This window comes from Phalacrocorax aristotelis, chromosome 2, assembly GCF_949628215.1.
Source record: "Phalacrocorax aristotelis chromosome 2, bGulAri2.1, whole genome shotgun sequence".
Taxonomy (NCBI): Eukaryota; Metazoa; Chordata; class Aves; order Suliformes; family Phalacrocoracidae; genus Phalacrocorax; species Phalacrocorax aristotelis.
Genome location: NC_134277.1, coordinates 85,473,067 through 85,490,199, shown reverse-complemented (window position 1 = coordinate 85,490,199; position 17,133 = coordinate 85,473,067). Strand labels below are relative to the sequence as shown.

Below are 17,133 nucleotides of genomic sequence, written 5' to 3'. Positions count from 1 at the left end.
ATAATTAATCCTAAAAGGGATGGTCTTTTAAGAAAGACATACATATAATTAATAAACATAGAATAAACATAGCACTGACCATGATGCATCAGTTCAACACCTGAAAACCTAATGCAAGCAGGTTAAAAGGGGTTTATCGTAGTTTTTCAAGCATTCACAGTTTTCTGTTTAAGCAAAATGACTTTGTTTTCTTACGTCTGTATTTCATAAAGCACTAAGATGGCTGCCAAGCAGTAGCTTCATCTTTATCCAGCTGGATACACCTGAGCTTTCTTAGCTTGAAAAAAAATCCTTCTCATCAAGTGAACCGAAGCTGAGTGAAATGTGCGTATTTGGAACTATAAATCAAAATGTCCACGTACAGATGTTCTCAGCCTAGAGGCATAAATGTGAAGGAGCTTGGTTCCAGAAGGAGCTTTCGGCAATACCTGAAAATTTTCAGAGGTGCTTTATGGCTCCATATTACAATATTAGCATAGTACTGTAAAATCCAGATGAGCGACTTTCTCATTATGCTGTTCTAATATGTGCGATATAATGGTAAGCTTCAGAGACAGTGGTTCAGTACTGTGCCAATATGCAGAAAAACAGCCTTCTCTAACAGAGATTTTGGGTGAAGATTGTTATGGGGTCAGCTTGCTTTTTTAAAAAAAGGAAAAATATCTCCAACCCTTTATAGCACCTGTTGGCATCAGGCAGAGCTTTTCTGAGGATGAAAAGTGATATTATCCCATTTTGCAAATGGGGAAGTTGGCCTTCCACGCAACAGCAACTGGAAGAGACTGAGTAGGTTTTGGGCTCTTGCATCCCGTGACCTCAGACTGCTGTGGACCCCTGAAAACAGGGAGGGAGAGATATTCGTGTGGTTTTATACTATGTTACATTTTCTTTGCAGTAATATGTGTCTACGTTTGGGATTTGGAAGGGAAGATCTCTTCTGTCATTTTTACCATAGTATGCTTCATACCGTGACAGCTCCTGGAAGCTTAAAACAAGGGATATTATCTCACTGCTCCAGGATGGCATATTTCTCCTTGAGAAGATGACTCCTGCTCCAAATGAGCATGTTGTGATTTTAGGGATATGAGGTTGGTTCTTTAGACTTGCAGAAAGGTGTAGAGCTGGGGCAGGCTTCACACATGAAGCCAAGTGTGAATGGCAGGGTATGACAAAATGTAATGGTGTGATGGTAGTTTTGCGTTATTTACCTAAGTTGTCCTAAATAAAGGGCATCATTCCTCCTGTACCTGATTTCTGTGTTTGAATGAAGTGGCTCATGTCAGATTTTGTCAGAAGTGTGTGACATGAGAGAAGTTTGCAACTGGCAAACTAGCTTAAAAGGACCCCTCTTTTTAGCCCCGTATATTCATACAGAATAGACTTTGAAAATGAACCATTTTTTAATCATTCTTTTGCAAACACTAATAAATACCTAAATAGAAGACTTGCCCTTTTATAGTGAAGAATTGCTGAGCTGAAAGTGGGCAGTGAAACTGGCCATTTATGGAAAAAAGTTTTTATTCTGTTTTATGTATAAATCATAGAGTAAGCTTAACTGTGGTATTGCTTACCGGCTACCTGTGATTAAAAATAGAAGAAATACAAGAGAGTAAGAGATTGTGGTAGATAAGAGACTTAAATGAGGATTTGGGGTTGCAAATACTCATAAAATATTTACGTGTTTGATGAGACATATTTCTTGATACTGACTCACTTAGCATTTTCTGAAATAGCATGAGACCTTTGAAAGTAGTATTTCCAAATATGGATGTAAGACTTCTGTGCACTTGAATCATATTTAGACCCGGCCCCCTTTTCTGGGATGTGTGAATTTAGTGCTTAACTTGTGCATGTGGCGGGATTACCCAGACAACTGCCGTGAGCAGAACTGTGTGCGCGATTTCTGCAGAGCTGAATGCCTCCTGGCTTGTGACAGCCAACATCTTAAAGTTTATGAAGCGAAGCTCCCCCTCTCCACCCTCCAAGCAAATGAATTGCCAAACCCTGGGAGCCAGAGCTGAGGCAGCAGGACAGAGGCGCTCGCTCGGTCCCCATTCCTCAATGAGACCTCGTAGGGGGATGCAGGGGCTCCGTCCCACCAGCTAACCTGCTAGTGCAGGAAGGAAAAAACCCCACTGAAGTGCTGCTCGGTCTGACCGTTGCTACCTCACCAGCCAGGAGAACAGATTACAAAAAAACCTCTGGAAAAACCAGTTAGTGTCGGGAGACTTGGCAGCTGTGTTCCGTTAATGGCATTAAAATGAACTGATATCCTCTTACTCCTTTTAAAACATGGACATCCTGGGGTGTAGATATATTCCACGTATGTGCTAATGTGGGGGACGGCAAAATGGGACCCTGGTGCCGGTTTGACACATGGGCTGCTACTGAAACATGTTAGTGATGAAGGAGCTAAGAGAAGCTTTCTAGTGGTATTTTTCTTTTTATTTATGGCTCTGTCTTGAAAAATGAAAACCAATTTTCCATACTTCTCAGGTCTCCTTTACTTTGATAGACTTCTCTCATTTTAATGCTGAAATCCTTAGTTATACTTTATCCTGATGTCTGCCTGCCTTCTTTGGTTAGAATAAATTCTAAACTCTATTATTCAAATAGCCATGGACTGAAAGCTCTTTAAACTGAAGGAGTGACTCTAAGAGTTCTCTATAAATAGTTTTCTGTGCAGCATGTGGGCCTTGGAAAGTAAGCTCTTTTCTGTTATATGGTCTGAGTTGGACAAAATTGCAAATTGGCATATATACAGGCTTGAGGGAGGGCTAGTATACATCAAGAGCAATATAATCTAAGGCAATTGATATGCCTCCTGAACTGCAGAAATTGAATCGTAGCCATATTAGGTATTAATTACATTTGTTGACACAAAATGCAAGTCAGTGTTCAGGTGAGGGGGAGGGAAAGGGCCTACATCCAGCTCCACAGCTATCCCTGCAAAGTTATGTTTCTTTTGCTTTCATTCTGTGAGTTTAAATTTGGTAGCTCTAAAATGGACAGATTTCCTACTGATACTTAAATGAAAAAGCAAGCTATTTTATTGAAAGGACATATGCACCTGATCACCTTTCCTGATTTCTAGTTTTCATTTTATTCCTTCTGCGCTGTTCTTTTCCTTTTGGGTAGCTGATAGCTTGGAATGGTTCTGGCTGAGTAATTATAAAATCAGATTTCTGCCTTGCTTGGTTTGAACATAAATCTCTCTGCAATTCATGGATTACACTAGCTGCTATCTTTAAATCTTGCCAAATGGACTTGTTAGCCTCCAGTCTTATGGAACCCTCCCCTCTAGCAGAGCTGACCAGCCACCCCAATACAACCCGAACCAAGACCAAGGAAAAGAAAAGCAAAATTACAGTCAGCAAATATGTCAGAAAGAAACTTAGACAATCAGTCTAGATCTGGGAGTCTTGAATCCAAGGTGACTTGTCTAACAGCTTAACACATGACATGGTACAGCTTATTGCCTGGCAAAGCTCTTACTTTGGGATTGTTAGAAAGACTTTAGATTTTCAAAGTGGATTTCTCAGAGCGAGCCATTATCACATTGGGACACAACACAAACAGAGGTTGGTTTTATTCTGCAGCCCCCTGTCAGCTTGCACCACTGAAACCAAAAAGCAAACTCTGCCTCTTTCCTCTCAGCTGTCTAAGGTGCTCTCTGAATTCGTGTAGCTTACTACCAAAATGTGGCACTGAAGGCATGTAATAGGCTCCACCTGACAACACTGGTTGATGCATTCTTCAGCTGGGTCAAGAAATACAGGTCTAATTTCTTAAGTTTTGGAGCACATTGCCAGTCTTAAAAGACTGCCTAAGACATCCTGGTGTTTTGAACAGCCGTCAGAGGAGTGTGAATGAGTAGTGGCGAAAATGATGGAGAGAGATATTTGTAAGACACAAACAGAAATCAGATGCTTAATGCTCTTTGCTTGCCAGTGATTGCTGTTTACTGGTTCCATGTTATTTTGATAATCCTCCCCCCGTGACTAAAGTGAAACCAGTAAGCCTGGTATTTTGAATGTAATGCTTTGTTTAAAAAATGGACGGGGGGAGGGAAAAAAGTCAAAATCCAGTATAAATATGCATTCTAAATAAGATCAAAAAAGAAAGTCTGGAATATGAGATTTTCTTTTGTGTTAAATGTATGCTGTTTTAAAAAAACACATATTGTGCTAGTGTGAGAACCAGGAAGTGAGAATGACCCAAGTGACAAACTTAATATAATAGACCAAGCCACAGTCTGGTAGAAAATGTAAATGGCAAAATTGAGTGCCCAGGAGCATGAATGTAGAAAGTTTTTCTAGATGCTGAGCATTCAGGCTTTCATTTCTCCCATTTCTTTTGAGCATGTCTTTACTACAAGACATTATTACAACAGAGCTGTGAGAAGCTGAGAGCTGATAAGGTGCTGACACTGATACTGTGGTCACGAGGAGTTTTTTCTTAACAACATGAAAAATACTTGTAATTCAGCCCAAAGTCTTGCAGCGTTTCATTATAGGTAGTTTTGATGTTATGCAAAACCTGACTTGACTTATGTACATTGACTTCAGTACAGAATTTTTCGTTGAAAATGAAACTGCATACACAAGACTAAGAGTCAAAAGGTGTTAGTCCAAGGAGAAATGCAGCAGCTCTTCAGGAATTCAGTGTAGAAAACCCTGTAAGTGCTGCTGAGGTGGTAAGTAGGTTTTGTGTTGACTGCGTGAAGAATGTTAAATTCCACCAGAGGCATGATGTATAATATTGTCTTGAAGACCTAAGTTTACTCATCTTTCTAATGCAATATTAAACTTGCAGGTATTTTCAGAATAACATTCCAATTACTAATTTAACTGTCCTTAGCAATTGTGTACTAGCTGAAAGGAGATTGTAGTGAAGTGGGTGTTGGTCTCTTCTCCCAAGTAACAAGTGTTAGGACAAGAGATAATGGCCTCAAGCTGCATCAGGGGAGGTTTAGGTTGGATATCAGGAAAGATTTCTTTACTGAAAGAGTGGCCAGGCATTGCAACAGGCTGCCCTGAGAGATGGTGGAGTCACCATCCCTGGAGGTGTTCAAAAAACGTGTCGATGTGGCGCTTCATGGCATGTTTTATGAGGCACGGTGGTGTTGCGTTGGTGGTTGGACTTGATGATCTTAGAGGTCTTTTCTAACCTTATTGATTCTATGTTTCTATTAACTGGAGGATGAAATTGGCTTAATCCCATGGTCCTTGCAAAAACCTTCATTGCTGAGGAATGCTGTTGCAGTGTTCAGGGCTGAGGCTATCGGTCAGGCATTGGAACAGGCTGCCCAGAGAGGTGGTGGAGTCACCATCCCTGGAGGTATTTAAAAGATGTGTAGACGGAGCACTTCAGGGCATGGTTTAGGAGGCATGGTGGCCTTGGGTTAACGGTTGGACTTGATGATCCTAGAGGACTTTTCCAACCTTAATGATTCTGTGATTCTGTAAGGTGGGCACAGTAACTGAGGCAGCTGCATGTCCTGTGATGAAGATTTGGGAGAAATGTGGGTGTTGTTTTTTAAATCAGCCAACCTCTTCCAGTGTCTAAACCTGAAGCTGTGGTACCTCCTGGAGCATCAAGTGGATCTGCAATCATTTCCTTTGAAGAAAAGCAGGGAAAAGCTATTGCTGCAGATTAATATAGAGATGAAACAGATAAAAGCAGATAGAGAATGTGTTAACTAGATCCTAAACCTTAAAATATTTTAATAGGTAGGTAATGGAATAAAGGAGTCAACAATGAATACTGTGTTTAAATTGCTAATCTTTCATTTTGCTGAGTAAACTAGATACAGTGTAGTTTGGAAGGAAGTGCTTGCAATGTTCTCATGGACCCACGATGCACACCGTGGCGGAGAGTGTTGCCTTGTGTGGATGGCGGCTGGTCTTGCTTCCCCGTTGTTTGCTTCCTTTCTGTGGTACAATTGTGAAGTTGTGTGCTGCAGTCAGATACGGTGTGCTGCAGTCAGATACGGTGTGCTGCAGTCCATGTAGCTTGTATTTGAAAAAGCAAAACAAAATTGAGATTTGGATTTGGTTCTTAATTATAAATGTAGCTTCACTGTCTGTAGTGAGGGTGTCATGCCAACAGGAGGAGGAAAATATATAGTCTAAGGATTGCCATGACCTATCATAGGTCTGAGCTGTCTGTTAAGAGTGCTGTTCATAGCTATAGGATGTTTTCTTACAGCTGGGGCATATGCCCAGTGCTTTTCCAGTGAGCAGCACCATGAGCAGCCTAGAGATGGGAAAGCAAAATGCCAAAGAATGTAGCAATCACGTTGGAGAATCCATTTTCAAAGTAAAACTGGTAGTTCCAAGATTGCAAAATGAATATATCCATTTCTTGTAGCATACTGCAATTTATATGCTCAGGACTGTCTCAAGTTTGATTAGAAAAACTAGTTTAACTAGTTAAATGGGCATTAAAGTGATACAGATTTTTAAAGTGTGGAATATTAAACAGGTATAATGTAAAAATACAGCTAATTGTCTCCAGTGACAATTCACTAGCTAAATACCCTAAAGGCTTTTTTAAAAAGTGAATGTGAGTCTCCATGTCCTTGTTAAGGAAATGGCAGGCAAGTTTGCGATTTATGCAAACAATGACTTAGAACCTTTGCTATTGAAGAAAACATGTAAATGAGAATCATATAGGTTTTTTGGTTTTTTTTTTTGCATAGAAAGCATGAATTTAAAATCTCTTTTTGTGCCTTGTACTGTATGTTTAGTATAAGGCTGCATGTTCTTTGTTCAGATGAACAAATTTCTCTGTTTGGCCAGAGAAATACACGCTATAGGAGTTAAGCTTGAAAAAATTCCCTTTCTCAGTGTGCAGTCCCTCCAGGAATGATGTCTTCCCACATCTGCTATTCACTAGGATTGTAGTGTGGAAGAGGCTGATGTTTTCATCGCTTACTAGCATCTGACACTTACATTTTTGGAATGTCTCTTTTGGAGGCACCCAAAACAGTTCAGGGGTCCGCCAGCCAAGCGTATTTGTGGTGCTGAGATCCATGACAGAGATAGCACTGGAGGGACCAAATTTGAGCAAAACGTGAATTAGAAGGAAATTGTCCCATTATCTAGGCGTTTATCACCTTGCGTGTTTTTGTAATTAGACATGGTGGTGGTGTCTTGATTATTTGAGGGAGGCAAAAAGTGGCTGGCCATAATTGGAATAATATGTGTGGAATCTCGCCTCTCCCTCTGCTGTGCATGTTCCTGGGACCTGAACGGTTTGAAAGATGTGGGTAGTAAGCACCTCTGAAATTTGCATAATTTCCTATTTAGGAACTTAATTCTAGGATACAGATTAGAAAGCTTTGGCTAGTGTAAAATATTTATTAAACTGCTTCTTGGGGAGTCATGCACAAATCCAAAAATGATGTGGCAATTTGGAAAGAATAAGGAGGAGGCACATACTTGTATTTTTGGCTTATTCCTTCAGGTTATTTTGAAGACTGCAAACTGTTTCTGCAAGAGGTGTTCTTGTAAAATTAATCTCAGTCTCTTCAAAACAGGTGTTTACAGCAGTGTTTCGCCTTCCAACCATGTGCCTAGCAATAGTGTGATTAAGATCTCAGTCTGGGGCAGGCTGACTTTTGGCTGCATGTGTGTACCTGCATGTCTGCAAGCTGCTTTTATTATTCAACAAAAAGAACATATGCACTTAATGTGAATATAGGAGGAAAGCCTTGAACATGAGATGGGTATCAAGTCTTTAGGAAGGTTGGTAGACCGAATGGGGCAGATAAGGCAAACAGAAATTGATGGCAGCATTTTTAATTTAAGCAGTCAGAGCACTGGATGAACTGAACGCAAGCCTGAGCAATACATACACTGCACTGTATATTTAATTTGAGCTGCTTCTGTGTTGCTCAGGTTTTAATATGGCTTGTGTTTCTGTTATAAACAATGCAAACCAGTCTTGCAGGAGCTGCCAGGGATGAAACTGGAGGCACTGGCAGTTGTATCTATGCTGCTGGGCAATGTAATGTTGGGTTGGACCACTGAAAAAAACAGGTGTGGCAAAACCAGTGCGATTCTGATTTGAAACCAGCAATAGGAAAGTATCAAATAATGCTAACACCAAAATGTATCGGCTATAGACAATTGTCTAAGGAGAACAGCAGTGATTTTATTTCTATCTGTATTAGTTGGTCTTAAAAAAGATGTTATCTCTGCCTACAAAGCACAGCTTCGCCTGGGGTGAGTAGGGAGTTTGCACACAGCAGAGCATTTCTTCCATGCTGCTCATTGACTTGGGAAGGCAAGACTGTGTTGGTCCATGTTCTGCTCGTGTTTTCTGCAAGATGGCTTTGTAGCTGGAAGGGCTAAGGGCTTCTGAGGCTTAAGGAAATGAAGTGTATTGCACTTGGGAGCACGCTTCTAACAGAGGAGCTCATACAGCACATAGGTCAGTACTTCACATAAGTGGCTTTAATGAAACACAGAGAGACTGCAAAATGCAGTACCTTGATATATTTATTTCTGAAGAATCTCCTACAGCTAAAGTAGTGCTGGTGTCTGACCCGAGTCAGACTGAGTAGTGGATCTTCAGTCACTATGTGTCTCCAGGGTCTTCAGCTGTACAGTCAGAAGGGTATAAGTCGAAAGCCTTTGATAGTTACTTTCAATGAACCCATGAAATCTTCATGACTTTTTCATCAAATAATAGATAAATTCTATTTTTATTCAGGAATTCTGCCTAGTTAGATAGCATAACTCCATACAGGCTGCAAAGATGTATTACACGTGCGGAGTACTTGTGGTTTCAGTTGATGCTAATATGAATTGATAGTTTTGGCAAAATCTTTCCTGTAATGGAACTGTTGATCTTCATTCCCATGCTGTTCTTGGAAAAATAGGTTCCTGATTGATGATTTAATATGTACCTCAGAGCTCAAGTATTTCACATGAGTCTTAGTAATCTTAGTAATATCTCAGGTATGACTTTTTAATTTGCTTTCAAAATAATTGTCATGTGATTATTAACTTTTCTGATAACTTGTTGTATTATTAGTAGTTACGCTTCTCAAATGAAGCATCGTCATGTACAAGTTCTCAAATAACGAGGCACAATTTTATATCAGCTTGCAGTGTGCTTCAATTATTATAACTCTCATAATTGGAGTCTATTACCAATGATTATAATTTAGATATATTGACAAATGGCCCATATTAAAAAAGCACATCATTCTTCCCATTTTTGTGTAGTATGTGTCCCCAGGAATTTTAAAATAGTAGAGGAATTGAAGTTCTTTTTTTTTTTTTTTTTTTTTTTTTAATAAACTTGCAACAAAGGAAAATAGGACTGAGATCTGGCTGAGAATTAAACCCTTAGACTTGGCAATATTACTTCTTAGAATCCCTTTATTGGCTGCATATTTAAAAAAAACCAGGACAGTAACAAAATTGGAATGACTTATTTTAAAGATCAAAGTTAGAAAATCAGGTGAACACAATTTCTGTATTTTACATATTCACTGTTCTTTTCCTCTGTACTCCTTTACTAGATCTTGAGGTTCATGAGACTGCAGGGAGGAGAGGCGGCACAGTAGTTACAGGACTGTGCACATGCTGAGGGAAGGAGAAAAAAATTATCTGTGGTCCATGGAGAAAACAGCACAGGTGCCAAGCCAAGATGTTCTCAGCTTATTATCCTGTGTCTCACAGCAATAAACACACCAAATCGTTGGGTGTTAAGGACCCGGCTTGAACAGCCAGGGCATGTGGAGATCACAAGCCATGTTTTGTTGTGCGCATCTAATGAACTAGCGTCTTCTTACCTTTGGATATATGTAACTGCTGTGTGAAGGTGGTGCGCTGATCACAGCCCTGCAGGCATGGAATTGCATGAGGTGCCCGGCCCATCAGGGCACAGCTGTGTGCCACCCCAGCCATCTCTTCGGTAGGGACAGGTGGCCAGGTGGATGTCTTCTGCTGCCTTCCTTGCACCAGCAGCACAACCTGCCTGACTGAGGACAGCTGGTGCCTGTCACTGCTCCGAAACATAAGGAACACAGGAAAAGAAAGGGAAGGGAAGGAGAAAGAATGGAAGAGAAGAGAAAAGAGAAGAGAAGAGAAGAGAAGAGAAGAGAAGAGAAGAGAAGAGAAGAGAACAGGTTACCACTACTAAGGTGTGAAGAGGCTTGAACGTCAGTGAGACCTTGCATTTCTGTTCTGTTAATTCCAAGAAACACTAGAGGAGAAGGAAGATCTGTGAGGATAACTGAGAAAGAACAGAAAAACATGTATTTTTTGCTAAAAGACAAGGGTAGCAAGTCTAATTCTGTCTAGGGGTATTCTACAGACATCTTCTAACATTAATCTGTGAACTGACCTGGGCTGGTGAGATATGAGTGTCTTTGAGAGTATGTGTGTGTGTAAGGGGAAGCATGAAGTTGTACTGCATATTTTGAGAAGTCGTAAGTTTTTGGGTTTTTTTCCTTTCATAAAACTTTCAGAAAATCTTTTGAAAATTATGTCTGAAAATTCCAAGTTTCCTTAATTTTCTATGTACGTCCCTTCATAAAAACTTGCTTATTAAAAAGAACCCCAGAGGTGTAGGGTAAATCAATGAGGTACAGAGATGCAATGGTCTCTACAAGATCTTTTTATTTATTTTGAGCAGCTGGGGGGCGGGTTGGGGCAGTTTCTGTGATCGGTATTTCCTTTGGTTTGGAGTGTTGAAACCCTGCCTTGGGAGGGATGTGCATTTTACAGCTCTTGTCTGCAGGCGATGGGAGATAACTTGTGCCTGGGAACAGGCTTGTGCAAGAGCTACTTTGGCCTGACCCACCACATGTGCCTACATTTCACTGAAGGCAGTGGGATTTCAGAAGATACCTGTTGTCTTCCTGAACTGTTTTTTCTGGAGGTGGACTGAGGTCCCCATACTTCGCATGAAGTTGAACAGGAGCTTTGGAAGTTTAACTTTGGCAATCAGACTATAGCAATTTATAGGTGATACCTGTGGTTTTGTCCTTGCCTGATGCGCTGTTCTCTGTACTGAGAATGAGGGTGATAGCAAGTCCATTTCTGTAATAGCCAGACCCTTTCATGAGATGTAAAAAGGTATGCTAAATGAAAGGTTTAGCAATTTGTAAGTACATAAGTAATCTAATTGGGCAGACAAATCTTTACTGACAGAAGAGAGAGATAGTAAGAGTCTAATTCTAGGGACTTATTCACTATAGAGCATAATTTGAAATACAAAACTTGGAAGTAACATTTCCTTTCCCAAATTGTACAAATGTATTCTGCCTGTTCCAGGGATGGATGCCAGGGATTCATCTCCACCAAGTCAGCTCAGTCTTCAACTGCAAAATCTAAAATGTTCTGTGAGTTCTTCCTCCTGTATTATGGTCTTATGGACATTAACTCATTTTTTGACACTGTTATCCCAGGAAATCGTGATTATTATGAATATCCAATTTTCAAAGTGCTTAAATGTGCTCTAGGTGACCTGTAGACAAGGTATTTTGTAATACAGTCAGATTATTTCTTCTATACAGTAAGAAAGATACCTGAGCAAGCTCTCCAGTTCTCTTCCTGCTTTCAGTGGAAATTTCAGGATGAGCACAATGAACAGCAGCTCTTAGAAACTGAAGAAATCCTTGCTCCTGTTGTAGAAGACCTCCGTAGTGGTCTCTGGATCTGTTTCTTCTTCCATGAGAAGAGCAATACAGTCAAAGAATACTGAGCATGCTGAGAAGCAGATGAAGTCTATTACAACTTGCAAGTATGGTATTTAACTTTGCTCTTCTGATGCGCTGGTCTGCCAACTGGTTCATCCCTGAAAATAACTGATATATTGCAACTTCTTATACACAATCTGCTTCTAGACTGTCTCTTTCGAGACCCTTTTCTGTCCAGGTGAAGAGGCACAGCCATCAAATGCTGTGCCATTTTAACAGGAGTGGTGCTCAGAACCAAAATTTGCAAGGATGTTCATTTTGGATGTGGTTTGCACTCAGCTGGTAGCTGCCAGAGCTAGTTCAAAACTACTGTGTGTCAATTGGTACTGTAGTGCAAATAACTGAAGCCATATTGGGTATTAGCCTGTATGGTAGATAGTTTTAGGCAAATTTGTTTTCTGGGTCTGTCATTCACAAGGCGGATGCCATCGTTATGGGGGTTAGGGAGAGGCAGTGGAAGTCAGAGAGGCTGAGCTACGGAGCCATGGCTGTCAGAGATTCCCTGGGAGAGGCAGAGTGTCTCCTTTTTGTTAGACTTTAGTCCTTTGGTGGGGGGGAGTAAAAAAGGTCTGTACTCTTGCAAATGTTAATATGTAGGTAGTAATACAGAGTGGATTTAACACCCTATGAATACATACTTCAATGACTTAGTGCACTTCACTGTCTGTTTCACTTTTGAGTCGTTGCACTGAGTTTCACTTTCATGTGGCACCAGGCAGGATTATCCCTGCAAGAATATCCAGAACGGTCACAGAGATGGTTAAGTGGCTTGATCTACACACTGCTTCTTCCAGGTGTAGTTGGTTGTAATTTTAAAATACTTCTGAAGGTCCGCTTTGTGTCTGCTGGACCCTGAGACTCTTTGCACTGGGTGGTTCAGAGCTGTGCTTCAGGCACAGTTAAGGTGCGACAGGGACTAGATCAGCATCTGAGGCCGTGGAGCATGTGTGGGCTGTTTCTGGAGAATGTGACAGGGGAGCTCAGATATGTTATCGGGAGGTTGGGGAGAGGAGGAGTATTTGTAATTCAGTTACGGGGAAAGGAACATCATAGCATTGCTACCTGCAGGGCTGGGCGATGACCTTCATGATTGCTGTGCTTCTGCACGATAGCCTGGCATAGCTACAATGATGATGACCTAGGCGTCTTTTAAACAGGGAGATGTAAGGTTCAGTGTTACAAGGAGTGAATCTATTCTGTTATAAAGTAGTAGAAACTGCTGGAAGGTGGGAGTCCATTTGTAACCGTAAATATTTACTAATAGAGCATAATGATAGGCTCTGAACCTCTTCTGCTCCAGTGTCTTGAGCCAGCTGGCTGTGATGCAAATTAAGACACAGGGATTTCACAGTATACCTCTGAGCGAAGACAGTGCATGTTTCTTATCATAGTTTGGGAGCACGTTTCTCATATGCATGCTTCTCTGCTTATTAAAGGTCCTTTGGCATGCTCATTCTGTAGCTAGCTGTATCTGCGGTTAAAAGCTTTTGGTGGAAGAAAATATAAATTGTGGTGAGTTACTACTATCCATGAAATAGCAAAATCTGGAAAAATACAAAAGACTCAGCAAACGAAATTGGGCTCACAGTACTGGGCTTTTCCAGGAAACAAATACAGGCTTAATTAGGGATTGCAGATAGGGATACACACATGACTTCAGTATAAACCTCTGATCCTTCTGACTTGCAAAAGCCCTTTCAAAGTTTTTGGTTGTAACTGTACATAAACAATAAGCTGGAGCAATATTTATGGGGTATCAAGAAGCCTGTAAATTTGTCAGATAACAAGCTGATGTCCATAAATACCTAAAAAGCTGGTATCTCTGCCATGAAGGTAGAGATTAGATTGCTCAACTATGGCTCTGTGGAAGTTAATCCTTTTATTGCTGATCCCCGTAAGATTTCAGACATCAAAGCAGTGTTTTAGTAACATTAGATTACCATTTTGCAGGGGTGTGTGCTAACCTTTCAACAGTATTTGCAAATTGTTATTCTTCTTGAGCGCTGAAATCAGAAAGGTCTGTGCTGACCATAATACCTCATTTTTGCCCAAGACATGGAAGGTCTGCTGTTGGGCTGTGCCTGTGCCTTGCATCTGTGGTAGCAGAAAATCTACTGAGAGACAGCTAGTTCTTTGTGGTATTAAAATTATTCATTATTTAGCCTTTTGTGAGCACTCCCGTCAATTTTTACTGGTTTGTGTCTACAATTTTGGCAAGTGTGTGAAAAATACAGGACCTATGAGACTACCTACATTTGCAAAACGGAAAATTAGAATGATTCCGCTCTCTTGGAGAAACTCTTAAATTAAACATTTGTTTGACAGTATTTTGAAAAAATCACCTCCACTATTTTCAAATGCTACGAAACTAGGATTTTTTTTTCTTAACATTTCATTGAGTATGGATGATATTTTTAATATCAGAAGCATATTTTTAGGCAATCACAGAGATTTTCATGTTCATTAGTGACACAATATATCTGTGTTTCCTTCTGTTTTAGTAGACAAAATTTGCTTTGAAGTACTGTGGAAAATTTTGTATATTCTTTGTTGAGACTCCCACATGAAGGGTATATAAATACCGATCTGGTCACATACATGCTCAGCTTCTTTCAAACAACTGAACTGTGTACCAGATCACTTGTCATGCTTGCAAACTGTGAGGAGAGGCTGCAAACCATGCACCCCTCTTTTTCCCCCCTACTTTTTATTGCATCATGTCACGTACTGCGTGGAAGTCTGCATTCAGAAGTGCCCGTATTTGCTTCTGTTGTCTCACCGAGTGGTCACGGGCTTGCTGTGTTTCAGGCTCTGTGTCTCCCATCCTGCTATGGGGGGCTGTGAGGTGCTGCCATGTGTGGGAATGTGGGGCTTGTGGTTGGCGATTCCTGCAGGAGCTCTGGGGTGAGAAAGGGCTTGGTGGGGGCTCCATGCATGGGGACATCCTTGCTCGGGAACTGCTCCTACTTCTGGGGCTGCTGGAGTGTGGTGCCTGCGCCCCTCTGGGTGAGGGAGCACGCGCTCCTGGCCTCTGGGCGCCATCAGCCATACACATAGGCTGTATATACCGTGGGAGCTGGCTGTGGATGTAACAAGTGGTGAGAGCGGAGTGAGTAGATGCAGACTACTGTCTTAGAAAGTCTACTTCTTCCTGTCTTAGGAAGAGCATTGGCCTTCTGACTGACTCGAGGCTCACTTTGATTTTTCCAAACCTTAATGCAAAGCTTGTTCATAGCCTTTGCTAGAGTGCTAGTGGATTTTGTGTTAACCAGGGGTGGTTGCCACGATTGACAGTCCAATTCAGTTTGTGCCCAACCTGAATATGACTTTTTTCTACTTCCACCCTTTGTATCCCTTTCTCAGAACATGAGAGATCGTGATGTATGTTAGTCCTCCATCATCCTGTTACTGCCTCCCTTCTCCCTCCCCAAAAACTAACCAGGGTTAGAGGGGTTCAGAGAAGGACTGTTCATAAGGGGATGTGAAAGAAGGGGGTTAGCTGACTGAAAACGCTGCAGGGCTGAGCGGGACGTAAGCTCAGCAGGGGTGGTGCTCAGTGGTGTCATTGTGTTCAGCTGATAAGGTCTGACCAAACATGTCTTCTTTTCAGGAGTCAGCATCAATTTTTCTCTTGCATGTCAGTTGATCTGATTTTGATTCTCTCAGTGATAAATGCTGGGCTTTGGATAACCACCTCCTTCTCTTTTCTGTTACAGAGCTCCAACATGGGAGGCAAACTGAGCAAGAAGAAGAAGGGGTACAGCGTCAATGATGAAAAAGCTAAAGACAAAGACAAGAAGGCTGAAGGAGCAGCAGCTGAGGAAGAGGAGACTCCAAAGGAGGCTGAGGATGCCCAGCAAACCACAGAGACCACAGAAGTGAAGGAGAACAAGGAGGAAAAGGGCGAAAAGGATACTCAGGTCGCTGCCAATAAGACGGAAGAAAAAGAAGGGGAGAAAGAGAAAACAGTGACCCAGGAAGAAACCCAGAAACCAGAACCAGAGAAGTCAGAGGCTGTTGTTGATGCAAAAGTAGAGCCACAGAAGAACAACGAGCAGGCACCCAAGCAAGAGGAGCCAACTGCAGCCTCTGCTCCCGCTGCCAGTAGCGAAGCACCCAAAACTTCTGAGCCTAGCAATGATGCAAAAGCTTCCCAGCCTTCAGAAGCCACAGCTCCCAGTAAAGCAGATGACAAGAGCAAAGAGGAAGGGGAAGCCAAAAAGACTGAGGCTCCCGCAACACCTGCAGCCCAAGAAACTAAAAGTGAAGTGGCCCCAGCTTCAGACTCAAAACCTAGCAGCAGCGAGGCTGCGCCTTCTTCCAAGGAGACCGTGGCAGCAACAGCAGCACCTAGTTCCACTGCCAAGGCCTCGGACCCTGCAGCCCCACCAGAGGAAGCGAAACCTTCTGAAGTTCCAGCGACTAATTCGGATCAAACCATAGCAGTGCAAGATTAAACTGGACAGCCTGTTGAAACAACCACTTAAAACAACCTGTGTCTTTTTTTTATTTTTTCGGCTATACTAACTCGTTTCAGATCTGAAATAACAAATACGTATTGCCCAGAAAGAAAAGGAGAAAACAAAAAAAAATATGAAAAAAGGAAAAGGATGTCCCATCAAGTTGGGAGGGAGGGAGGGGGGAGAATCCAAATAGTATTTTTGTGGGGAAATATCTAATATACTTTCTGCCAACTTGACACAAGTCCTGGATTTAAAAAAAAAAAAAAGTAAAATAAATGGATGTCTGAAAGTACAGCACATCTTTTGTATCTGAACTGCTGTAAATGCACTCCACCAATGTATCAAAATCTTCTTTTTGTTCTGTAATGGGGTTTGGGAGTGATGCGTTTGATTCTGCCCACTGGGTTTGTGCCAAGGCAATCAGATCTTTATGAAAGCAGTATTTTCTGTGGTTTTTTTATTTACAGCCTTTCTTATTTTGATATTTTTTTTATGCAGTGGATGAATGCCAACTTTCAGACAAAACCCACTTAGCTGTCCACATATTTCTCAATGCCAATCCTCCAATTCTTCCTCTCCAAATATTTTTTGGGAGTAAAAAGCATTCTCATCCTACTTAGCCTACCTAGATTTCTCATGACGAGTTAATGCATGTCCGTGGTTGGGTGCACCTGTAGTTCTGTTTATTGGTCAGTGGAAATGAAAAAGTCTGCGTTCATTGCAGTTCCAGTTTCTCTTCCATTCTGTGTCACAGACACCAACACACACTCATTGGAAAACAAATGAAAAAAACAAAATGTACAATGGATGCATTGAAATTATATGTAATTGTATAAATGGTGCAACAGTAATAAAAGTTAAATAATTTAAAAAATATAAAAGTGTAAAGACTGATTAAATCTTCACTTTTACCCCTTGGAAACTAGATGAAGGAGATCCTTACACTCA

The 17,133-nt window shown here is 41.2% G+C and overlaps 1 protein-coding gene across 1 annotated transcript in view; it reads left to right on the top strand.

The window, feature by feature from the left end:
- Positions 1–17,066, top strand: part of BASP1 (brain abundant membrane attached signal protein 1) — a 53,531-nt gene extending 36,465 nt beyond the window's left edge. Inside the window, exon 2 of the mRNA XM_075084234.1 lies at positions 15,439–17,066. Within this exon, the coding sequence (XP_074940335.1) occupies positions 15,448–16,179 (732 nt within the window). The 5' untranslated portion in view covers positions 15,439–15,447 and the 3' untranslated portion in view covers positions 16,180–17,066. The remainder of the gene's footprint in view (positions 1–15,438) is intronic.
- Positions 17,067–17,133: the final 67 nt, after the last annotated feature.